The 25,921-nt window shown below is 58.9% G+C and overlaps 1 protein-coding gene across 1 annotated transcript in view; it reads right to left on the reverse strand.

Moving 5' to 3' along the window:
- The window catches only part of JPH3 (junctophilin 3), an 81,174-nt gene that overhangs the window by 26,881 nt on the left and 28,372 nt on the right, over positions 1-25,921 (reverse strand). The window contains exon 2 of the mRNA XM_041771429.1: positions 20,883-21,660. Coding sequence (XP_041627363.1) covers positions 20,883-21,660 — 778 coding nt within the window. The remainder of the gene's footprint in view (positions 1-20,882; positions 21,661-25,921) is intronic.

Here is a 25,921-nt window from a genome sequence, read left to right on the forward strand (position 1 = left end):
GCTGGGACGCAGCAGGTGTTTTCTTAACAATCACCGCACCGTGCAGAATCCCGCGACATGTACCGCAGGGGTCATGGGGGAGACTCAAACCCTTCATCAGCGACGCGTGGAGACGGGAGCCTGATAAAACGGCAGCCCAACTGCACCTGCGTTCAGGGTGGAACACGTCAGGACCACAATATACACGGCCCGCGGCTCGATGGGATTGCGGGGACTGCGGGGGTTGGGGGGCACCCAGCCTGGGATGGGGGGGGCGGGAGGGGCAGCTGCTCAGGGGCCGGAGGCGGTGGCAGGAGGGCGGCTCGCAAGCTCGGGGGGCGCCCTGTCCCTGCTCAGTTCGGGGGTGCAGCTGCCTGTCCACCCTGTGTTTCTGGAGGATGAAATCACGCACAAGAAATCACGCCACTTAGGTCATGTTCAGATTGTTCCCCAGTCGGGAGCAAACACTGTAGCCGACCTGGTGGCACGTCTACGCTATTCAGAAAGCCACCTTGAAAGCGTCCCGTCACCGGGTCTGCAGGCTGATCACACCTCACTTGCTCGTCCCCTCCGGCCCCGGCGCACATCCTGACAGCAAGGCTGGCGAGCACCGCCAGGCTGGGAGGTTGGCGCCAGACTCCGTAGGGCTGATGCTGTGGGGAGGGTCCTGTGCTCGTCCCTGCAGGCCACAGCAGAGCTGGCATGGGTCACTTCAGAGCGAGCCAAGAGGAGGCCGTCAGGCCCTTGGCTGGCAAGTGATTAGCGTCTGACCAACATTTTATTTAGGGGGAGAGCCAGCCAACCAACCCTGGCAGAGGGCATGCGCCTCACCCCAAACCCTCAGCAAGGCTTGGTGGACACAAGGCCCAGACCCAGGACTGACCGTGGGGGGGGCCAGGGCCCCCTTTCCCCTTGCGCCCCTCATAGGATCCTGACCCAAAACAAATACCTAGAAAGTGAGCCAGACCCCAACGTCCAATTCTATCCAAACCAGTCCCAACCCAGACCTGTTAGCTGATGGTCCCAGGAAATCAGACACGACCCTGGCAAAACCAGGCAGCAGGGAAAAAACCCAGCTGTCGTTTGGGTTTCAGGGGTGCACGGAGTCTGCGGCCAACAGAAACCACTGGCCTGCTGGTTCTCAGCGTCCTCAAAGGTCAGAGGGGCACCTCCCAGGCCAGGCAAGCGTTTCCCGTGGCGCACCTCTGACGACAGGGCTGCACCGTCCCGGTCATGACACGGGGTGGCCGTCCCGAGACCATGGACTCGCCTGTGCCGGCCGTGGGTGGTTTTCAGTAGGTGAGCTACAGCCCGTGAGGCCACCAAGGAAACCAATTACTGGAAATGTTATTGACAAATCACATTTGAGACGCGGGCACACGCCGTGCTTCTGGATGAACTCATGAAACAAGCCACGCTTGTGGCCTATGCTGCCCGTGACCCACGGGTGCTGGGTAAACGCTACTTCGCCGCCTGACCCTCCCCTGGCGGATGAACGTGGATGCTCCAGACACCAGAGCCAGAACACCCGCTGGGAAACCACATTTCACAGAGGCTGGCACAGCGGCGGAAGTGATCCCTTCCCCCTGGAGCTGGTCGTGAGCCCCTGGCACCCACACTTCTCTGACCCCTGGCAGGCTGGGGTGCTTTGGGGGTGAGGGGCATGTTCCCCAGATACCAGCCCTCGGTGCAGCTGCCCTGGCAGCCCGACTCCCAGAAGGCCAGTCCACCCTTGGGGCGGAGGCCTTGCTCCCTCCCACAAGGATCTACTGTCATCCCCAGGTTCAGAGGGTGCACCTGGGATCGGGCGGTCAGCACAGTGCCGGCCCCAAGACGTCCATGCCCTAAGCCCTGGAGCCCGGGAGTGCCCCTTGCGCAGCAGAAGGGTCTCCGCAGCTGCAGTTCAATCAGGTCTCCAGGTGGGGACAGTGTGCTGGACTATCCAGGGGGACTCCGCGTCTTCACAATGTCCTTGGTTGATGGGACGGAGGCAGGAGGGTCACAGCGAGAGATGAGACAGGGCCAAAGAGGTGGGATAGCAAGCTGGGAGACCAAGCTATGCTGCTGGCCATGGGGGCAGAGGAGGGACCACAAGCCACAGGATGCGGTGTCTCCGGAAGCCAGAAAGGGCAGTGAAGGGATGCACCCTGGAGCCGCCAAAGGAACCAGCCCCGCTCACAGCTGACCCAGGCTTCAGGCTTCCAGACGGACGAGGTGATAGATGTGTTTGTTACAGCAGCGATGGGCCACGGCAGGGCCCCAGGGCATCCGGGGCTGCAGCCCTGCTGGGGATGGGGCACAAGGACACCCTCGTGCCCTCTTCTGCTCCCTGCCCAGCCAGGGCTATTGGTGTCCCACTTGACAGACGGGTAAATTGAGGCTCAGAGAAGCTAGGATGGGTTGCAGGAGATCCAGTGGATGCGAACGGGAACCAGGAGGATATGGGGTCCTGAGCTCCAACATCAAGCCAGGTGACCCCCAGATATGTCTCTCCAGCCTCATGTGGGTTTGTCATTTAGTGCCCAGGATGGCTGTGGGGTGGGCACTGCCGTCCCGTCTCACAGACAAGGACAGGCTCGGGGAGGGGAGGTGTGGGAGCCACGTGTCCGGGGAGTCAGCTGGTAGGAGGCTGGGGACCTGCCTGGCAGGGTGCGGCTTCCACTCTGCGGCTGACGGCTGCAGTGGGGACGTGGGTGTGGACTGGACGCCACAGGATGACCTGGGTATGAGTGTCGGGCACCCCCCACTCTGCTTCCACCTCCCCGACATCCCACTGGGGCTCGCAGGCTCTGCCCTCGATGGGCAGATGTCCATCGCCGCTCTGGGGGAAGGCCCGCGGCCCTGGAACAGGCTCCGGAAGCCCTTCTTGGAGGGATGTCACACCAACAAGAAAGCCACCATGCCCAGGCACCAGAGCAGCCTGGGGCAGCTCTGTCCCCAGTTCCTCTACAGACGGGGAGCTCGAGTCACAGACAGGTGACGGCACCCACTCACTCTAACCTCTGCTGCCCTGGTCTCATCTCTCACTCTGACCCTCCGGCCCCTGTCCCATGAGGACCTCGTGGAGGAGTGAGCAGAGGTCCAGGGCCTGAGCTGCCCCAACCTGGGAGTCCCGGCAAGAATTCTCCTCCAAAGCAGAGAGGGGCGGCCTAGAAGTGGGGGCAGGCGGGGACCCGAACGTCTCACCCAGCCCGCACTGGTTGACACCTCTAGTGTGCAGTGGGGCAGGGTGGGAGGACACAGTGCTGCCCTCAAGGATGTCCACAGACCGGGAGGGGACAGGATGGAGTGGGTACCTGGCTGTTCATGGAGACAGGAGACCGAGATTTAACATGAGCTGTGCCAAGTGCTACCAGTGCGCACATGTTAGGTGGCCACCGTCACACAACCAGGACACAGCTAGGGTCGGAGAGAATGTGGGGGAATCGGGGCCCTATTGACAGGAACAAAGGTCGGAGCAGTGCTGCAGAAAAAGCCCCGCGGTTCCTCAAGGAACCCAGCCAAGGACCACCATGTGACCCACCCTAGAAGCACGAGAGCAGGGTCTCACAAGGGAGCTGTGCGCATGTGTCCACAGCAGCCAGAGCGCGCAAGGAACCAAGTGTCCACCGCGGGATGGGGGTGAGCAACATGAGTCCCATCCCCATGGCAGGACGCCCCTTGGCTGTAAAGGGAACAGCAAGCCTGAGGCCCACTGCAACCAGAGGGACCTCGAGGACATCATTGTGCTCAGTGAGATGCCACGGCCACAGGACATACACTGCACAGTCCCATGGACGTAAGGCCCCGGTGTCATCTGTCCATGGACACGGGACACATGCTGCACAGTCCCACGGATGTGAGGCCCTGGTGGCATCACCCGTGAACACAAAGCAGCTGATGGGCAGTGTGGCTGGGGAGGCAGGGTCAGTGTGTCAAGGGGACAGCATCCAGTTTGGGAGGATAGGCGAGCTCTGCAGACAGTGGTGGGGCCAGTGGCACGTGTGTGAATATACGAAGCACCACTGACCCGGTCACTTAAGGGTGGTCCACGTGGTAGGGCATATGTTCTGTGTATTTCCCTACAACACAAGTTTCGGAAAACCTGCCACCAGAGAGGGCAGCTCACCAGAGACAGGTCCTCCTGCGTCCACTCCCCTGCAAACCCCGAGGCAGCCCGGAGAGGACATGCACGCCTCTGGTGGCCCCGGTCCAGCCCTGCCATGGCCTCTGCATCCCTGGAGACCCAGAGCCCTGGGCAGGCACACCAGTTGGTGGACGGTGGCCAGCACCCACCCAGAAGCCGCTCTGGACACAGGCGGGCTGGCTCAGGCCTCGGCTATGAGAGCCATGCATCTCAGCTGTGCCAGTGGTGACCACAATCACAGGGACAGTGGCCCTGCTGGGACCTGCTCCCTCTGCAGACACTTCACCTCATCTCCCTCCCAGAGGCGCCAGCCAAGCTGCCTACTGAGCCAGTAACTAAGGAGGGGGGGTCAGTCGGCAGGGGAGGGAGCCGGGGCCACAGGGGTGGGTGTAGACACCACGCTCCAGAGTCACCTGCCGACCCACGGACAGGGGTTCGGGTCCAGATCCCCAAGCAGATGGCATGGAGGATGAGGAGGTCACCTGCGGGCCTCCCCTGCCAGGCAGCCCTCAGCCTGTCAGAACCCACGGGTGGAGACAGACAGGATCCCTGTCCCAACGCTCAGGCCCTTCCCAGAACACAGAGAACGCCGAATTCTCCATCCAGAGGCACTGTGTGTGGGTTCGAATTCCAGCCGGGCGCTCAGGGGCTCCGCGACCTCAGGAAGTCACTCTCACTGTCCGGCTCTCACTCATCCGCGTGGTATTTGCTGAGCACGTGCCTGGAGCCGGGTTCAGGCCAGGCCCTGGAGACACAGCTTCATGTGCAGGCGCACCTCGGCCCCCAAGGAGGAGGGAGGCTGGGCAGGTGGGAGAGACAGAGCTGGCCACATGGCCTCGTGGAGATGGGGTGGGGACACTCAGACCCCAGAAGTGACCGCTCCGTGGCCAGGAACCATTTGCCCTTCTCCCCCACAGCCGGGCGCCCAGGATGGAGACTATGTGTCCCAGCCTCCTGGGTGGCCGAGTGGCCGCGTCACTGAGCGCCAATAGTGTGCACAGCGCCCAACCACCCTCTGGTCACACCTTGGAGGAGGGACCGGCCGCGATGTTATACCTGTGAGAAATAAGCATCTCTCTGGTTTAGGCCACCGTGAACTTTTTCATTATGGTTTATATTATATTTGCAAAAAATTTTGCCAAGTCAACCCCTTTATGCGCATGATCCAGCAGCACCGGGCAAGTCACACTGCTCTGTAACTGAGCCTCTTCCCCACCGCACACAGAAACCCGCCCCCGCTCATAAGGAGACCCTGGTCTGCGACACTTTGTCACGGCAGCCGGAGCCGACCGGCACAGCAGGTGGAGGAGGAGCAGACATGGCAGGACAAGAGGAGGCTCGGCGCTCAGCTGTGAACCAGGCCTAATGGGTCCCACACGGCCTACAAGGTGGGACAGCTGGAGGAGGGAGGTTCACGGTCAGGGCACCTTGGCTGGTTGACCCCAAGGGGCATTGCTTGCCAACGACCCTCAAGACCCCATGTGGGAGGCGGTGGTGAACTCAGCAGTTTTGCAGAAGCCGTCGGGTGGGTGGGAAGGGGACTCGTCGGGCAGGGCGGCAGTGGAGCGGCAACCGTGATCCCAGTGTGTACTCGATGGAGGTGTGGCATGCACGTTCTGTTCCCTTGGATTCATCTGGAACCTCCTGGGAGGCAGGCACAGCACAGTGTGGACCTGTGATGGTCACACACGTCCCCTCTGCGGAGGCGGGACGATGGCCCACTGGCGCCACGCCAGGTGGGCTGTTAAATACTTTCACCATCTCCCCAGGAAGTTAGAGTATAGAAAGCACAGAAAATGAAGATGAAAACATTAGTGGAAGATGCTCACCCCATGGGCAGGGAGATGGAGACCAGGCAGCAAAGCCCCAAGCCAAGGGGGCCCGAGCAGGAGCCAGGCCTGGGGGCCTCGGTGTGATAGGACACCTGCCCACCGAGGTCCCCACGCCACATGGAACCAGATCTTCAAGGAGAAGGCAGGCCCTGGCGAGCCCCAGGGTGCCACCACTCTGCCCCCGAGGCTCACGGCTGCCACCAGCCCCCACCAAGGTGAACAACAGCAACCCGCCAGGAACAATCTTCGGGTGCTTGCAACGAAGAGCCGCTCGTCTGCAGGGACAATGTTTTCTAGACTCCGCGGGATTCACCGTGCAGCTCTGCCAGGAGGTTGCCAGGTGAGCATGCACGTGCGTGGTTTCCCTCGGGCTGGGCACAGCCGTGATCAGAACCCAAGGGAACTCTGGGGACACAGGACCCAGAGCCCTGCTGGAGGACCGTTGGTGAGCTTGTTGCAGCTTTGCGCCAGCCTGGAGGATCTCAGGCTGAAGACTATTACAATCCTGAGGGCTTTCTGGTGGCAGGGACGTGCTGAGCATTCCATGAACACCCTCCTGTCCCAGTCTACTGCCCTGGGAGTGGTGCCCGATGTACAGATCAGGAAACTGAGGCACTGACCCTACAGCACATGACACTGACTCCTCAGATAAGTTCATCTGTGTCAGAAGACTTCCCTCCTTGTGCTCTTCCTTCCTATGTCTGCTGCACAGAGAAGCAAAGCCCTGACTGCAGGGAGCTCATGGTCCCCCCACGATAAAAACTGCACCTCAACACAGATGCCAACATGGAGGGATCACTGAGAGGGGGCAGCTGACTCTTCTTCTCCAACTTGAGGATGAGTTCTGAGAGGTGCATCTGAACTGGGTCTTGAGGGTTGTGTAGGAGCTCACTAGGCTGAAGGAAGGGCATTGCAAGCAGAGGGAACAGAATGTGCAAAGAGGAAGGCTGCCCAGAGGAAGGCTCCCACCAGGGTGGGGCAGGGGCAGATCCAAGGCCAGAATTCAAGGAGGGCTGTGATTAGCAGGGGAGCCTGGACCGTATCCTAGAGACTTTGAAGCAATGGAGCAGAGACCAGACTCCTCTTCATCGGCTGTTGATGTGCCAGCGGACAGGAGATGCTAAAGATCCCCCAGAGGAGGGTACCCATCATTGCCTCTCTGCACCAGCAAAGACCTTGCATGCAGCTGGTCGATCCCCCTTCACAGGTCCCAGACCCCTGAGACAGGCCGCCACTGATTAGTCTGCACCAACTGGTCTCCTGGTCATTCCGGACCTCCGTGGGCACCTGGAGGCCAGCCTGGCCACTGGGTCCGAGTTGAAGAACACGCCCCGTGGGGTTGGACCCTGACCACTTGACCTCCTCTCCACTCCCCAAAATTCCCTCGTTCCCAAAGAGTCAGCAGCAGGTGCTTGGCCCCCTTTAGAAGAGCAGCCCCACAGACCATGCCTTGAAGTCTGTTCGGTGGGTGGCACCAGCAGTCACAGCCTCGAGCTCAGCCAACCCTTGGCGTCCTGAAGGGGATGGGACGCCAAGTCAAGGGGGCTGGTGGGCACAGTGCCGAGCCCTCCCTGAGGGCCTCCTGGGCCTGGTCTGTGCCGTGGGGGGGGGGGGGGGGCGGAGAGGAGCAGGGCACACAGCCCCCGCGGCAGGGACCCCACCGAGGCCCTGCTGCTCACCACCACCACATTTGGAGCCAACAGCGCCATGCTAGCCACGGGCAAAGTTGGGGCACTTGGGGAAGTTACGTGTATTAAGCCACGAAGCCAAAACTCGAGCATCTGAATATTCATAAGCACATACCTCTGTCTTCTTTGCAAAGATAGGATCGTGTTCCACACAGGGTGTTGAATTTCTCCCGGAGCCTCACGTTGGGAGCACCTTGGAAGGCGTATGTCTAACCGGTGCTGTGACACCGCGCCAGGTCGGAAGCATGGTCACAGAACTCCAGAAGCCTCCTAACACCCTCCCGCGCAGGCATGTGCGTCCACATGTGCAGGGGAAGTGCACCCTTGACGGGAAAGTCCTGACATGTTGACAGTGGGACATGAAGGTGGCGCCGGAGGCCATGGCCTGGGAGCCCGGGTGTCCCTCAGACTCCCCATCTTCAGTGACAGGAAGGGAATCATAACATCAGAACTGGCGGAGCAGGAAACAAGGAGGCCCAGAGGCCAGCTGGAGACAGAAGCGAAGAAAAGCTCCCCAGGCCAGGGGTCTTGTTCCTGAGCCCTGGGCACAGGATCCCACTGCCAGCTCGGCCCCCTCCCCTGCCTTCTGGGTCACAGCAAGTGGACTCTGCCGTACGCAGGGCCAGCATCGCCTGGATCCATCCAAACAGCACAGGGCTCTGGAGCGCCTGGCGGCTGCGCCCTCCAAACATATAAACCGGCATGTGGATGGGCCCCTTCCCTCCCCACTCCTCCCTCTGCACCCTGGGGTCTGGCCAGCAGCCTCAAGAGTGCCCAGCGGGCTGGGCTGGCAGCGCTGTGCTGCATCAGGATGACCTCCAGCTTTCGAACCCGTGGGCCGTGGCTACAGACTGGGCCAACTGTGTAACAAGCAGGCCCAGTGGGCAACGGCTGAGACGGACACACATGAATTTCTTGTTCACATCGAGTCAAAACTGGGTGTTCCTGAAACAACAACGGACCGGGCAGCGGCTGCAGCCGACCACTGACCTCACCAAGGGAGTGTCCTTGTGGAAAACAAGCAAACGGAACTAGATTCTGATAAAGTTTCCTGGCCTAACTAGCAGTTTTGGGGAATCCACAGGCCCGGAGAGCCAGTTAAGCCCACCCTGGATGCACTCAGCCAATCCCAGACTGTGGAACATTCTTGATTTGTTCAACAAACATGCTGCCAGGAGAGCAGGTTGGTAGAGAGAGCCTGAAGCCTCAAGACCCCAGAGCCATACCAGCCAATGACAGCAGACTGAGGGCATCGCTGGATTTTTAATATTAGGTATTGGTGCTATTTTTTTCGGGTGGGATAATATTGAGCTTATGGTTTAATTGTTTTTATCTTTATGGATGAGATGGCAGGATGCCCAGGATTTGCTCCCAAAGCAACCCTGAAGGGCAGGCTAGGTCAGGGGTCAAGTGAACAAGACCAGTCTGAGCTCTTAATGGCTCAAGCCAGGTGAGCGGCCCCGGGTGTCAGAGACACTTCTCTCCACTTTCATACGTATTGGAAATTTTCCCCAATACAAACTAACAATAAAAGGACACACCCAACTTCACAGCAGCATTAACTCACAGCAGCCAAAAGGTGGAAGCAACCTGAGCATCCACTGCTGGGTGAACCAAACAGGGTCTGTGCTGACAATGGGAAGGCTCTCGTGACACCTGCCACGGCACGGAGGGACCTCCAGGACATGCTGAGTGAGGTCAGCCCATCACAACAGGACAAATGCCGTAGGGTTCCACTCATACAAGGCCCCTGGAGGATCAGATCCACAGGGACGGGAAGTGGTGGGAAGCGCTGGTGGCAGTGGGCAACTACTATTCCATGGGGACATAGCTCCACTCTGGGAGGATAAGAAGGTTCTGGAGACGGAGATGGTGGTTGCACAACACGATCAATGTACGTAATGCCGTCTACTTAAAAACAGCTCTGCTGGTAAAGTCAATGCTGTATGTTTTTTACCACGGGTAAGTCTTTTAAATAACTGTTTCTGAGTGGCTGCGGCTCCCTTCCGGGGGGACGTGGGACCCAAGTGCCTTGGCTCCCAAGGCTGCCATGCGTGTGAAGCCGTGGACCCAGGGAGAGGGTCATTCCACGCCAGCTCCTGCTCTGTTGGCATGTGTCCGGCACATGGCCACCCCACCACAGGGACCGCTGTGCGCCCAGGGGGCAGGGGGACAGGTCAGTGGACGGCAAGCCAGCCCTGCATGGTCACGCTGACCAATACCAGCAGGGCAGGGACAGAAACTCCCTCGTCTTAACTTTTATTGTGGCCTCATGAAAATTCCAGCTCAAGGCAGCATTCAAAGCCAGAGAGGAAGTGAGGAATCTACCCAAGCCAAGACAGGCAGGTGCAGGTGGCCATGGGACCCACAGGGGGTGTGACGCCTCCTGTCACGGCTGTGGAGACAAGGGGCCGACAGCACCAGTGGTGGGTAACAGAGTCACGGTGAGAATCAGCATGTGAGCCTCCCTTCTGAGGCTCTGGGGGCGGGTGTGAGTCTAGGGGACCGTTCACCCCAGTGCCAGCCCCCATGACAGGCAGGGCTATACTGTCCATACATGCAGCCTCTGGCCAGCCACAAGGGGCAGTTCTTACCCAGCATGGTGGGAGGCCCGGGTGGCAGGGCTGGGACTCTATGTCTACACACCCACTACAGGCCCAGAGTTGGGGGCTCAAGGGGACGGGGTGTAGGAGCCAGAGAGGCTGAGGTGAGAATAAGAGAAGGACGGACGTCCTCCTGCCTCCCTGACACCCTGCAACATGCTGGGTGCCTGGGGGGGGGCATCTGCAGGCAGGCAGGGGTCAGGGTCAGGGTCCTGAGCAGCCGCAGTGCCCTCCCCGAGGGACCCACGCTGGGGAGGCCCTGCAACAACATCTCTCGAAGATGAGCACAACACGGCCTCGGGGCAGGAGGGACTGAGTCTTCCTGGAGACAACCCCAGAGACTCAGATCTGTCCCCAGCCTGGCCACAGCTCCCCCTGGGGTCAAGGACTCACGGCCAGCTTTGGAAGGGGTCCCTCCCTCAGGGCCTCCCTAGACCATGGCCCAGGCCCTCTGGACACTGAGGAACACAGGCAGCACACAGGGCCCGGCCCTCGGGGAGCTTGGCCTCAGGTGGGGAGCCAGACTCCAACAGGTAAGCACGGCCAACAGGGCAGCAAACATGAATATTAAAAACCCAGATTGCAGATGGCCCCCCAAGAAGATACACAAACAGCCAACACATGCATCCTTATCTCACCATCGTCAGCCACCGGGGGAGAGGCCCCCTCATGCTCACGGGGGCGGAGAGAAGCAAACCAAAGGACAACGAGAGCCAGCAGGGACAGAAGAGCCCGGAACCTTCCTGTGTGGCTGGCAGAAACGTAACACGGGGCAGCCACACGGCAAACAGCGAGGTCCCCGGGTTAAACCTAAGAATGCCGTATGGCCCAGCCATTCTGCCCCTGCTGTATACCCAAGAGAAGCCAAAACGTGTCCACACAAAACTGTGTACATGAAGGTGTACATGGCAGGTTCATCACAAAGCAGCAAACAGCCCGAATGGCCGCCGCCAGGGACCATCCCTGCCCCACTCTGCATCCCAGAGAGCGGTGGTCAGGGTCCTGGTCCTCCACCATCTGCTTCACGCTGGAGGTGCACACATGACCCAGTCTGGCCTCTCCAGGCCTTTCCAGATCGTTCCGACATGGGTGCTGGGAGCCAACACTCTTTTTATCCTTCTGGATCGAGAACTGTAAGGATTACGTGAGCACAGACCTGCTGGTCTTTCCTACCACATGCAGGGAACCTGCTGGAAAAGGAGATGAACACACAGAGGGCAGCAAGCCGAGGGGGTGAGAGAGGAGAGAGAGAGAGAATACACGAGAGCAAGCCCCGACATCGTCTGGACCCCTGGATCCAGCTGTGCCTGACAGCAACCCTTGGAAGCCCTTGCCCTGGCACGGGGGCCTGAGCAGGTGGTGGTGAGTTCCGATCCCGCCCTCTGAAGGATACACTGATTCCCCAGACAGGAACTGTGATTTACGGGAGGTGCAGGAGCAAGCGGAACAGTGTTCATAAGCACTGGAACAGCCTAGCTGTGGTGCAGGTGTGCAGAACACCATGGTTGAATCAGGAGTCTCCACCCAGAGTCACACCCACCCAGAACTGCAGCATGACCTTACACGGCCTGGGGTCTCTGCAGATCTAGTTAAGAGGAGGTCAGGTTGGGTCAGGGTGGCCCCAAACCCCATGATGTGTCCTTAGAAGAAGGGACACAGACACCAGCACAAGATGAGGGTAAGTGAGGACAGAGGCAGAGACTGGGTGGACATGGCCACCAGCCCAGAAATCCCTGGGACCCCGGAGCTGGAGGCGGCAGGATGGACCCTCCCCCGGAACCTCCAGAGGGAGCACAGCCCCACCTACACCCTGATCTCAGGCCTCTGCCCCTAGAGCTGGGAGAGAACAGATTCCCGTTGTTTCAGGCCCCACTGCTCTGAGTGGGTGGTACGTTGTCATAGTGGTCCTGGGACACTCACGTGGGGACAATGAGGAGTGTTCACCCCAAAAGGACCAACAGTCACACATGGCAGGAACACAGCAGAGATGCTCCTTCCTCCCTCAAGAACCACCCACGGGAGGCTGTATCAGTCAGCTGCAATGCTGTGTAACAACCCCCCCAAAGACGGTGGCTTAAAATACTCATTTATTCTCGCTGGCATACATTGGGGTCTTCCAGGGATCTCTCATCCCCAGGGACAGGAGTCTGTGGGTCATGCTGTCATGGTACTGACAAGAGCACACAAGGGCCGAGCTGGGGCTGGCTGCTACTCCCACCCCATCCCACTGACCAAATAGGGCACATGACTGAGGCTGAGGTACAGGGACCCCAAAGTCCATGGCAAAGGGCATGGCCAGGGGTGGTGGTGGTTGGAACAAGAAACAAACGAAACAAATGTGAAGTTTGCCACAAGCACCTACAGGATTCTAGGCTTGACTGAGACAAACTCCAGTAAAACTAAACTTTCAGGTCTGATCAACATGGACATGGGTGCCCTGGGTGCCAAGTGTGCACGTGCCTCACTCAGGTGGGGTCACAGACACTTGGTGACCACCCAGGGGTCAAGGGCAGGGGCTTCACTCCACTCTGCCCCTCTCTCCCTGCCTGCTGTAATGTGCCAGGGACAGACAACTGAGTGTCCCCTGTCTGTCCTTGCGACGCCACCAGGCACCTGCTGCTTTCAACCCATTTTACAGAGTTGAAGACACAACCCGGGTAGTCTTCAGGCCTCGCCGGAGGCCGGATCACTGCACACACAGCAGGACCAAGGGGAAGAAACGGGCTCTGGCTGCAGCAGGAGAACTGCAGGTCCCACGGAGGAGCAATACTCTACAGTCACCAAGTCTGGGGATGGACTGTGGGCACCGATTTGCAGTCCCTTTCTCCAGGCCTTTTAAGAAGTATTGCTTCCCTCAAGAGGCGGCCAGGTCAGGGGAGGACGCGTGAAATGGCCCCCAGGCCTGCCCTGGGCCTGTGCCCCCCAGTGCAGGGCTCTCCTGGACTTGGCCGGTGCGGCTGGCTCCTGTGTCCCGTGTCATCCAAGGTGCCTGTCTCAGGGCCAGGTGGGAACGCTGCCTGGGGCTGAGTCACAGGCTGTGTGCATTCTGTCTGACAAGTGGCACAAGTGCAGCCACGAGCCTGATCACATCTGACAGCCCACATCCCCTGACCCTGTGTGCACGGGTGAGGCACCATGGGGCAAGGCACGGCACGCAGGGGTGTGGGCAGGAGCCGCACCCCACGTCCCGGGCACCAGCCTGTCCCCGTGAAGCACCACGGAGGACCCTGGACCCAGGCCCACGCTCAAGAGCCCCCGACCTCCCGGGACAGGGGGAGGGCGCACACAGCCCCAGAAGCAGCAGCCTCTTGTCCCCGAGTGAGCGCGTGGCTGGCGCTGGCCCCGGCCCCTTCCCAGGATGTGCACCCCATTCCCCAGTGTCTCCTCCGGTTTTTATGTCGGGAGGCCAGAGCCGGAACAGATGGCTCTCGCCCACCAGAAGGCCTCTCCCAGCAGGTGGCGGGCCCTCCCCCGGAGGCAGGAAGCTCACGTACCCTGCACAGAGAGCCTGGCTCCGCGGGGCCTGGAAGAGCCGGCCGCCTGGCACTGGCAGGGAGGGAAGGGTTGGGCATGCCCACTCTCCAGAGGGGACCGGGGGTGACATACCCTGCCCTCAGCCGAGCAGGGAGTGACACGCTTCCCAAGGAGCTGCAGCAAATCACCACACATGCAGAGGCTTTAACACCCATTGACTGGCTTCTATCCTTGGAGGGCAGAAGCCAGGGTCTCGGGGGCCCAAGTCACAGTGCAAGTAAAGGCCGCATCGCCCACCTGGGCCTCCACCATCGGCCCTCTGACCCTGACCCCATGTGCACCTCCTAAGGGACGCTTACAATCACAGTGCCCCCCGGTCTTGCCTGGTCCCCTCCCCTCAAAATCCTTCCCCACATCTGCAAAGCCCCTTCTGCTGTGGAAGGTCACAAACTCACAATGTCCAGGGATTGGGAGGACGGCATCTTTGGGGCATCGTCAGGCTCTGACTGTGACAGAGTGGTCTGTTGAGGCCACCCCACCTCCTGCTGTGGGCCTCCCTCCCTCCCTCCCAGCCAGGGTCAATCAGGGCAGCCTTCCTGCCAGGCCACGTGACGGCATCTACCACGGACTTTAAACGTACGCATGTATCTGCAAGCGAGCAGCAAAGGGGGCGGCAAGCACAGCCTCTGTGGCCTCGTCTGTAAGACTGAACAACCGGATGCATCCAAAACCCATTCACAGAGTCAGGGTTGGACCAATACAGTGCGTCCATGTCATGGAATATCATGCAGCCATCAGAGAAACACTCAGGCCTGGACATCCTGACACGGAAAGACGTCCCTGACATAGGTGAGGAGAAAAGTGGGCCACGGACAGCACGGTCCCATCACTAACAGGAAACCACAAGGGTGTGAGACCTCTATCTGCACAGACATGGAAAAAAGTCGGACAAAAATGTACGAATGGGGCAACATGGGTGGCTTAGGGGTTTAGCGCCGCCTTCAGCCCAGGGCGTGATCCTGGAGACCCGGGATCAAGTCCCACGTCGGGCTCTCTGAGTGGAGCCTGCTTCTCCCTCTGCCTGTGTCTCTGCTTCTCTCTCTCTCTCTCTCTCTCTGTGTGTGTGTGTGTGTGTGTGTGTGTGTGTCTCATGAATAAATAAATAAAATCTTTTAAAAAAATGTATGATTGTTGGGGCACCTGGGCGGGGGGGCCCAGTTGGTTGAGCATCCAACTCTCAATCTCAGCTCAGGTCATAACCTCAGGGTCTTGAGTTCAAGCCCCGAGTTGGGCTCCAAGATGGGTGTGGAAACTACTTAAAAGATGCAGATTTGTCCTCCCTTGTCCATGGTTTCAGCCACCCACAGTCAACCAAGGTCTGGAAGCAGGCGATCCCCCTTCTGCCCTGAGGTCAGAGGTCAGAGGTGGCCTTAGCTTTGTCACACACCCACGTCATTCCTCGCACTCCATCTCCCCACGGGGGCACGTCCCCGTCCCACGCCACAGAAGAAGGGTGAGAGAGACCATGTTCCCTCAACTTCTGTTACAGTATATTGTTGTCGACGTTCCATTTTATTTTTATTATAAATCCCTTACTCTGCCTCATTTGTCAGCTGAGCTTCCTCACAGGTTCAGAGTCCTGGAAAACACGGCACACAGGCCTTGGTTCTATCCATGGGTTCAGGCATCCACCAGGGGTCTTGGAAGGGATCCCTCGAGGATGAGGGGGACCTCCGCTGTAATCCCCTCTAAGGAGATGAACTGGTCTTGGTGGGACACAGCCACCACACCAATCTGTTTTATTGCCTTACTGTTTCTGCGTGGATATATCATTTCAAGAAGAAATTTTTTTAAAAAAACCAAGCCACATCCTCCCCCAGTTTCAGATCCTGAAAGGTTTCATTTCCTTTAAGAAGGAAAGATGCCCCCAGGTAATCTCCTGGCCAATGATGATGATGATGATGATGATGACGACACTGCACCCAAGCCCTGGGGACGGCCCGGGACAGATCCAGGCCTCACAGAAGCTGAAGCCATGGAACTCAGCTGAAGGCAGACCAGCAGGGCGCCCTGAGGCCCGGCTGCAGAGACACCAGCTCGGCCTGGGCATATAGCAGGTACTCAAGAAGTGGCTGGGGGTGCGGGGGTGGGGAGGAGTGGAAGCCCCTCCTGGAGCAGGCCTCATGGAGGTTTGGGGCACCAAATCCTTCCTGTCCTAGTGGCAACACTGTATTTAGAGAGCGCTTCATGGAGCCTAGCCAGCGCCCCCATATTCAGGGGTCCCACACTTCGGTCAGGCTTGAAAGGGCAAGAGAAGGAGAGGGTGGAGGCGTGCACCTAGGCCTGACTGGGCCACTGCCCGCTGAACATGGGGGCCGGCTCTCGGCCACGCTGCCCACGCGGCTCACGTCCCCACCCTGCAGGCAGGGACAGCTCCTGCCTCAGACGGGCCGGCTGCCTGGCAGGAGGATCCTGAGTGCGTGGTGGTCAGGGAGCCCCGTCTGCCAGAGCGAGGGGCCAGCTGCCAGTGTGGCAGGAATGTCATCTCCCATCTAAATGCCTGGTCAAGGACGCTCCCATCTCCTCCCACCTGCAATTCTGCTCACTCAGTCCAGCATCCATGTCTTGCTGCCCCTGTCTGCCCTGCTCGCGGCCAGGATGACCCGGCCAGCCTCAGCACACAGGAAGATGTGTCCTCAGCCACCCAGCCACCACCGGGGCACCTCCCACCCCCACCAGTGCAGACTCGAGGACACCTGCCCCAGCCCAGGGCCTCCCGGCACAGCCCCTCCTCCCACCCACACACCGTGGCCCATCTGGGGCTGCTCCCGCAGGAACAGAGCCCCTCCTGAACAGCACAGCTGCCCCCGCACCTCCTCATCACTCACCCCAAGCTCCACGGCCACTGCCAGGAAACCGCTGGCTACAGGCGCCAGGCTGCAGGTGGAGCGCCAGAGGGAAGCCAGACCAGGAAGAGGGGGAGGGAGAGAGAGCACTTGGGTCACTGTCCTTGCTCCTGCCCAGCATGTCCTGGCATTCCATCCCCTGACCAGCCACTGTTAATCTCAGGAGCAGGCCCAGAGGCACACCTGGCCCCTGCAGGGGTCTCTGGTGTGTGTGCTGGGGGGTGTTTGGGGGGGCATATGCTGTGAGTTCTCATCCTCATCTGCACGAGGGCCCACCACACCCTGCACCATGCTAAGCAATGCACAGACACCATCTCATGTAATCCTCACGGTGTAGGATGCAGCCAGGGAACCTACTTCCACCCCCCTGCATAGCCGGTGACCCACCCATGGATGCACAGTGAGCCCCCACGGTCAGGACCTGATCCCATCTGCAGGATGTCAGGGCCCGGGAGCTGTGACATCAAAGTAACCCTGCAGGAAAATGCAGTTCTTGCTTCTCTGAACTTTGCCAGGAGGCACAGCCTTGCTGGACCCACCAGAATCCATGGGTGCCCAGGAACAAGAGGGTTCCTGGGGTCCCCTGGGAAAGGACGATGTAACTGGGGTGACCCTAGCTCCCCAGGAGGCCGTGGCCACCACCACACTCCCAGGTTCCCAGCCCCCAGGGAACCATTCATTCCTTCACTTATACATTCATACGAAGCATGGCTATTGCACAGATGCTCCACTACCCAGCCACACACCGTCCCAGCCACCAGGGGTTCAGCAGTGGCAGAAACACCCCTGGCCTGGAGCCTAGCTCCCTCGGCCCATGTGAGGGCTTTGCATATCCACTGACAGCTCTTCACAATAGCATTTGAGAGGTACCCCGAAAGAGGCAACAGACAGAGGGGCCCCTCACGACCACCATCGAGCCCCTCCTAACACTCACAGGCTCTGGACCCCTCCCCACCCTCGTCCGGCAGGGGGCTCACTGCACTCTGGTGGCCACCTTCTCAAGCAGCCCGGGTGCTGTGTCCCAGGGTCCCCCTGTGGGGAGCAGGGAGGGACAGGCCCACCCCCAGCTCAGCAGCCTCTGGGCCAGGTGTCCTGTAGGCATCCTTCCTCGCCAGGAGGGGACAGGTTTGATTTTGACTTCCAAGCAGACCCCGGGCTGGTCCTCAGGAAGACCAGCTCCTCTGGTGAGATCACAGCTGTCACATTTTGTCCTCCAGGCCAGAGAGTTTGCAGGAGCACTGTGATCAACCAGTTATGTCTGTCACAGGCACTGGGAGGGGCGATGGAGATGCAGCAGGTGCGAAAGAGACGGGTATGCTGTGCTGTGAAGGATGCTTCACGGGATACAAGCCGCCTGGAGCAGGTTCCAAGGGTACTCAGGGGTCCCCCAGTCACTGACAGGGCAGGGTGGCAGCCATCCCAATGGGGGCAGAGGACTCTACAGGCAGTCACAGGGGAAGGACAGCAGGACCTGCTGCTCTGACTGCAACCCAGACCGACCATCGGGCACACTCTCCCCTACTTGTCTCCTACAGCACCTCCACCCTGTGGGCCTCTTGCCACACGGAAGAGCTGGCAGTTCCCAGCATCCTAGAGGCTCCTGCGGAATGCAGGTTCTCAGACCACACCCAAACCCTCCAAACCAGCAGTTCCAGGGCCTTAGGGCCCCGGGTGATTCCTATGCACAGACTGGGGGCCGAGAACCAGGCTGCAGACACCCCCGGCCCCGCTGACTGCTTACCTGTGTGGTAAACACAGGACCACCTCTCAGAACTCAAGCTCTGGGTGCCACCGACCCCCCAAGCGTGTTTTCCAGGAAAGCCCATGTCCCTGTCCCCTCGGCAGCTGTCCCCACAGAGCTGTCCCCCCAGGGAGGGGCCTGGGCGCCCTGATGAGGAGACATCACACTGTCTCTATGGACTTGGCTCAGTAATTGTGCCCAGCTGGGCCCTGAGGAGGGAGCGGCGGCCCCTCTCTGCTGCTGCCCTCACGGCCTGGCCTCTCTTGGCAGCAGCCATGACCAAAGCCCACCTGGGGCCAGCCACCTCCCAGGCGCCAAGGCCACTTTCATGCTCCAGTGGAGGGTGGGCCTCGGGGGTTCTGGGCGTGGACCAGCTCTCCTCTGCGGGCTTTGCTATCGAGGACAGATGCTCATGCCCTGTTTTTTCCAAATCTAAGCCCATTGAAAAAGTGCAGGAAGCACTGCTCCATCCTGCAGCCTGGAAAGGAGGCTCATCCTCATCTCTATTTGTAGGGATACAGGACGCTGTCACCCCTGCCTCCAATGGGTGACCCTGGGCACTAGCAGGCCCATGTGGCTCAGGGTCACACTGCAGGCATATCCACATCCCCAAAAGGTCTCAGGGTTGGGGGTAGAGGGGCTGGTACGGCAACCACAGCCTGCTCCAAGCCCCACATGGGCTGAGGGCACTGTGCGCCACATTATCCCATTCTTCCACAGGGAGCCCAGCCCAGAGAGGGGAAGCGCCCACCCCAGCCTGCTCAGCAGCGATGGGCCTAAGCCAGATGGTGTCTGCAGTCCCCCTGAGCCGGCCCCCAGTACTCGGAGCTGCTGTCACTGGAGTTCTTGAACCTTTGTCATGGGCAGAGGCGGTCACTCTGCCCTAAGTGGAGCTCATCAGGTGTGTGGACTCTGAGCTTTGCTCACAGCATGAACTCTGTGGGATTTGTCGGACAACTGCCCTGCATCCTAGGCCTCAGTCCCAATCAAGTTTTCCTGGCCGCTGGACGTTAAAGTCATTTCTGCAGAAGATGGTCGGCTACATCCTGGGGCTGCCTCACAGACCCAGGGGCTGAGAACGGACCTGCAGCCAGACAGGTGCTGCTCCGAGGACCCCACACCTTGGAGCACGCTTCCCCAAGCCCTGTAACCGCCTTTTATGGATGGATGTCAACAAACCACACCAAACACAACCGGAAGGCAAGAAATACACACAAACGCCAGCCTGTCTGGATGCCGGAGCCAAGGAGAGCTGATGACGCTTCTTCCTTTTACATTCCACGTTCTGTACAAGCAAGTGTCACATTCAGGATGGAAAAAGATAACCAATAAACCTGATTTCATCTTAATCTCCCAGGGGAGTCATCATAAATGCTGGTCCTGTTTGTTTCCGAGCCTGAACATGTCTGGTGGATGGGTCGGGGGGGTGGTAAGCAGAGCAATTTGGGACCTCAGTGCTCAGGGAGCAGCTCCGTCTTTGTCCTGGTTTCTCAGAATGGATTTCCTTCCCTCTAAAATCTCAGATGTGGGGAGCAGCTCATATTCTGCTGATAAACCCAGGCTACCATTTTCCTTCTACCGTGGATCAAAGGTCACAGAAAAATCAGAGCCAAATAAACTAAATCTTTAATTAGTGATGAGGTTGGACAGCCTGAGCTATAAGTGAGCCCCTGGCTGGGGACACAAAATCATCCAGAAAGACGCAAGGGTCTGTCCTCCCAGATGCCTCTGGCCTGGGCAGGCTGCGGCTTCTAAAGAGGTCCTGGGGACAACCACCCAAGCCCTACGGGGCAGACCCCCAGGTCCCACCCTGACTTAGGAAAGCACACAGACAGCAGGAAGCTCTGGCTAACTCAGAAATGGTTTCCCTAGAACCAAGGCGTGCAGCCTCCCACGGAGACCTTGGCTTTCAATGGGGCGACTCCCATCCAGCTGCAGCAGATGGTCCCTGCCCTCCAGGGCCATCCACAGCTACCTACCCCCTCACCTGGCCCAGACCCTGCTCATGCACCTGCCCCTGCAGCTCCAGGGGAGCTGGGCCCTGAGCCCCTTCCTCCAGCCCGGAAGCTTGTACCCAACACTAAAGTCACCTTGGAAACCAACACAGTGCCCACCAGCAGCCACCTCAGGACCCATTGCTCAGTGCCCGGCAGCCCTGCTGAACCCAAACCCAGTAAAGGCCGCATCTCACACCAGCTGTTGGCCCACAGCACCACATATCACATGGGCCCCGTGCCGGGGGCCCCCAGCTGGTCCGTGCACCAGCAGAACAGCCCTCCTTCTGTATGCACCTGCTACCCCACAAGTAACACCAGCACATGGAACAAAGGAGATGCTGCTCTGTTGCAGGAAAGGCTGTTGGGGGGCCCAGAACCCGGTCAGACCATCCATGGCCTGGCCCCCCACAAGAAACTTCAAGGAGCCCCCTGGTTCCAAGGAGCACAGTTCGAGAAACACCGGTCCCTATCCTGAGGACAGCATAGCTGAGAGGACCAGGCCCTGCAACCCAGCCCTGCCCGCCACACCCTCCTACCTGGAGGCCGCGATCTCCGCCTTCTGCTTGGCAATGGTGGCAGCCCGCTCGGCGGCCTCCACCGCCCGGTCCACCTTCTCGCGGATCTTGCTGGCACGCAGCGGAATGAGGTTCTTGCGCTTGCCGCTCACGAGGACATTCTGCTTGTACTTGCCCTCCTCCTTGGTGCCATCGGGGAAGGTCATGCAGCCGTAGCCGTGCCGCCTGTTGCCGGCCCACTCGCCCTCGTACTTGAGCCCGTCGGAGCGCTGGCTCACGCCGAAGCCCGAGCGCTTGTCGCTCTTCCACTCGCCCACGTAGGTCTCCGTGGTGGTGGCGTCGATGTCATCCTCGATGACCGCCAGCTCGGCCTCGCCCTCGCCCAGGCTGATGGTGGAGTGGATGTCGCTGGCCGTGGAGCTGACCGTGCTCATGCCGGCCTCGCTGCGGAACGAGCTCTGCTTGCTGCGCTGGCTGGCCAGGCTGCTCTTGGACTCGGACTTGCGCAGCTTCAGGCCGCTCAGCAGCGAGCGCCGGAACAGCCCCTTCTTTTTGCTCTTGAGGATGTCGGAGTCGCTGTGGGCCACGAGCACGAAGCCCCCTCGGGACACGGCCGGGCTGCTGGCCACCGCCGGGGAGGCGTCGGGGTGCAGCGCCGCGCCGTTGGTGTGCTCGCTGCGCAGAGAGTTGATGGACGTCCTCAGGGGCGAGCGGATGACCGCCGCCATGCCGTAGGGGACGCTCTGCCGCACGCCGTAGCCTTGCCGCATGCCGCCGACCCACTGGCCCTGGTAGGTCCCTGCGGACACCAAGGAAAGAGAGGTGAGCCTCTGGAGGGCGACGCGACCGGAGGACGGGAGCGGTGGCCTGAGCCCTCACGCTTCTGTCCTGGGACAACCTGGTGGGCTTTGCTGGGAGGCAGACAGACCACCGCATGTCTTTAGGACTCTATCACCCATGGTTTTTGGTGAAGACGCACCCGTCCTGCTTTGCACCGTTGCATTTCTTTCTCTTAGAAGTTGGGAAAGGGAAGCGAGTTGTCAGAGTCTGGAACTGAGGGATCCTTGGGTAGCTCAGCGGTTTAGCGCTTGCCTTGGGCCCAGGACATGATCCTGGGGTCCTGGGATCGAGTCAGGCTCCCTGTGTGGAGCCTGCTTCTCCCTCTGCCTGTATCTCTGCCTCTCTCTCTCTCTCTCTCTCTCTCTCTCTGTCTCTCATGAATAAATAAATAAAATCTTTAAAAAAAAAAAAAAAAAAGAGTATGGCACTGAGTCTAGAGTGAACCGGAGAGCTTCCCCTGCACACAGGCAGAGGCCCCACCCTGAGAAGACAGGGAGGAGCACAGCGGGCAGGAAAGAAGCAGATGCTGTGTGAGTGGCCCCAAATGGTCATGGGGCCCGGGAGTCCAGCTACAGGGACACAGATCCCGGCTACAAACCCGGTGTGAAAGGGCTGCCCCGGGAGGCAGTAAATTCCCAACTGCTGGGGGTATCCAAGAAGGGTTTGCAAGAGCATTGAGGCACATTAAGGTGTTGCAACCAGCAAACCCAACATCCCCAAGAGAATCAAAAGCAGGAGCTCAAAGAGCTCTTTGCACACCCATGCTCACAGCAGCATTAATCAGAATAGACGACAGGTGGAAACAACCCAGGTGTCCATTGATGGACAAATGGATAAACCAAATGGGGTCCATCCAAACAATGGAATATTTTTCAGCCTTAAAAGTGACACCCACTACAGCATAGGGGAACCTATGAAACAAGCCAGTCACAGGAGGACAAACACCATGTGAGAACACTGACACAAGGCCCTTCCAACAGTCAGGTTCAGAGACAGAAGAATGGCAGGTGTCAGGGGCGGGGGTTGGGGACACAGGGAGTTGTCCTTTAATGGAACTAGCTTCTACTTGGGGTGACGGAGAAGCTTTGAAAGTAGAGTAGAGGTGATGGTTGCACAACACCATGAATATAACACCACTGAATTGTGTAAGGTGTGGTTACAGCTGCAAATTTTATGATACGTAGAATATCTTACCACAACACAATTAAAGGGGAAAATAAATTGATAAAACCAGGCTCATGTCCCTGCTCTACTTACCCCTGTGTGATGGGAACCTCTCTGACCCTCAGTCTCCTCGTCTACAGAAGGGGACCTACGTCACCGGGAGAGGAGAACAGCCCCCAGCGTTCCTGGACTCACTGCCGGGCCCCCGCTGAGCTCCACTGACGGGGTCCCCACCCTGGTCGGGCTTTTCAGGGAAAATGGGGAGAATCTGTCCCACCACACTTCCAGCTCACTGTCACAGGGGCTGCAAACCAGAAACTCACCAATACACAGGCTTTATTTGTCCCATGGTATTTTTATAAAAAACTGGAATTGCCAACATTTCAAAATCAAGACGTTTCACATAAAAGCTCAGCTCTTCTTTCTCCTAAAAATTTAAAGGCTCTGGCAAGCCAAAATCTTTGTTTTCAGATGGAAAAATGGAGTGGAGTCCAGCAGCAAATGGACTCCAAACCGGGTGCCCCCTCCAGTTTGCCCCACTCCCAACTCCTCCCTACTGTCTCCCACCCAGGCCCTCTCCATCACATGCCTGCCCTGTACCAGAGGAAAGACACAAAGCCTTGCCATGTGGCCCCAGAGAACTTCAGTCCCTGTTGTGTCACTGCCCATCACAGTCACTGACAACGCCCAAGTCAGAACAGGTCCCCACCCTTCACAGGCTTGTCTGAGACCCCGGGATTCAAATCCCACCCAATCCAACCCAGATGGCACCCCCTCCTCAGTAACACCTCGGGGTACCCCAGCCCGTAGAGCTGACCATGCTCCCGCACAGGACCTGCAGCATTTAAGCCAACATCCAGCATTCCACAGGCAGACTCTGGAGGGTCTTACACATTTGCAGGACACGTTTCCTGCTCAAGTGGGTTGTGAGCTCCCGGCAACCAGACACCTGATTCTGCTGGCAACTCATGCCTGGCCTTGCTGGGGAGAGATGTATCTGGGGCTAGAGGCCAGGGCAAGGGACCTGGGAGCCCTGTGCTCCAACAGACAGTGGCCTGTCCACTGAACAAGTGACCCCCCACAAAGGTACTTTCTAGAAGCCGAGCCTGAGACCAGTGTCCTCCTGGACATGTCCATGAAGGAGGGCGTCTTAGCTGCACGTGTGCTTTAGCCTAATCCCGTGGGACTCATCCCACCCTGAGGTGGGGGCTTCTGCACCCCCACAGCAGACAGCCATCTGGTAGCCCCAAAGCTGGGTGGGGGGCATGCTCTACAAAGGGACATAGCCCAGGGCACAAATGCAGAGCAGCAGGGGTGCTCCTCACCCTCTCCCCAGCTCCCACCGTTGCCCCAACCAAGAACTCCTCCCACCTCAGGCTGCATGAGCCAGGCGTGGCCCCTTCCCCATGGGAGGGCAGGATGTGGGTTTTACCCGTGTGCCCCACAGCGTCCACTGCACCCCTTCCCAGAGCCAACCTGGCTGTAAGCAGGTGACTGTCATGGGGCAAAGGTGGTGGTGGATTCCGTGCCATGCGGTGTGCCGGTGTGTCTCACGCTGGGACAGAGACCCCGTGGCTCACAGCAGCCAGGGTTATGAGTAGGACCCCGGGACCAGGCGTGGACCAGTATTGTACACTTTAAGTGGTTAAGATGGCAGATTTTATGTTTGTTTTGCCAATTTTTTAAAAATTAATAAAGTGAAGACACCTCCAGGAGCTTCATGCAGAGCCTGGCAGAGGCTGTGACCAGCAGGGGAGGCGTCGGGAAAGGGCCAGACCTGGGTTCGAGTCCTGACTGCACGCTTTCTGGATCTGTGACCTTGGGAACATCTCCTTGAACCTCAGTTTCCTCATCTATAAGGTGAGGAAGGCAGCTGTGCAGGTATGGAGGGGGTCACGGATACAGAGTGTCGAAGGTTATCAACACTCCTCATCCAAACCTGAGGGTGCCAGGAGCACCTCACTGCAGGTGAGGGAACACAGGCCCACCCAGGCACACTGGGCCAGAAGCCGAAGGGCAGATCTGAACCTAGGGCTCCCCATCCTCGCCCCTCTCCCCAAGCACCCGCATCCAGCCACACTGGCCTTCTAGGGGCCACGTGAGGAGCAGCACGGCCAAGACAAGCCACGGCCACTGCAAACTTCAGTTCCCATGGCGGTGGAGCAAAAGCAAGGACTCGATGTAGTTTTCCTGAGCTCTGGGACTCCTGAGGTCCTTCTACAGATCAGGGGAAAAAATGTACACGTGCTCCGGGGCCAGACAGGGGCAAAGGCCAGGGGAAGGACCTTTCATGTCCCGAGCAGGCAAATCCAGAGCAGAAAGCAGAGTGGTGGCTGCTGGGACAGGGAACAGGGCTTCATTTTGGGGGATGAAAATGACTTGGTGCTCAGTACCAGTGGTGACCACACAACAGTGTGAATGTGCCAGATGCCCATGAATTGTTCACTTTAAAATGGTTAATTTCGGGACGCCTCGGTGGCTTAGTGGTTGAGCGTCTGCCTTCAGCTCAGGGCGTGATCCCGAGGTCCCAGGATCGAGTCCCACATCAGGCTCCTCGCAGGAGCCTACTTCTCCCTCTGCCTGTGTCTCTGCCTCTCTGTGTCTCTCATGAATAAATATATAAAATCTTTAATTAATTAAAATAAAATAAAATAAAATAAAATAAAATAAAAATAAAATAAAATAAAATAAAACTCCTGTGCCCAACGTGGCGCAGCCGAGCAGAGCCCAGGGAGTTACACCATGAGTCAGGCAGCCCGAGCCCCGATCTGGGCGGCCTGGGGCGATGACTGCGCCCGCCACATGGTACACAGACCGTAGATAGCACCCACGCACATGAAGAGCTGGCCATGGCGGAGCCTTCCTTGGTCAGAGCCTGCAGTTTGGTTGTATTTGCATGGTTACCCCCAGTGGGAACACATCTCTGAGTATGGCCAACGTCAGGAAGAAACTGGATTCGACATCTCGGAAACTGCAGACCAGCTCTGCTAGGATCGGCCTGGGAGCACCTGCTGCAAAGGGCATGTAGGCATCAAGAGACCAGACCCAGGCCAGCT

This window comes from Vulpes lagopus, chromosome 10 (genome assembly GCF_018345385.1).
Source record: "Vulpes lagopus strain Blue_001 chromosome 10, ASM1834538v1, whole genome shotgun sequence".
Classification (NCBI taxonomy): Eukaryota; Metazoa; Chordata; class Mammalia; order Carnivora; family Canidae; genus Vulpes; species Vulpes lagopus.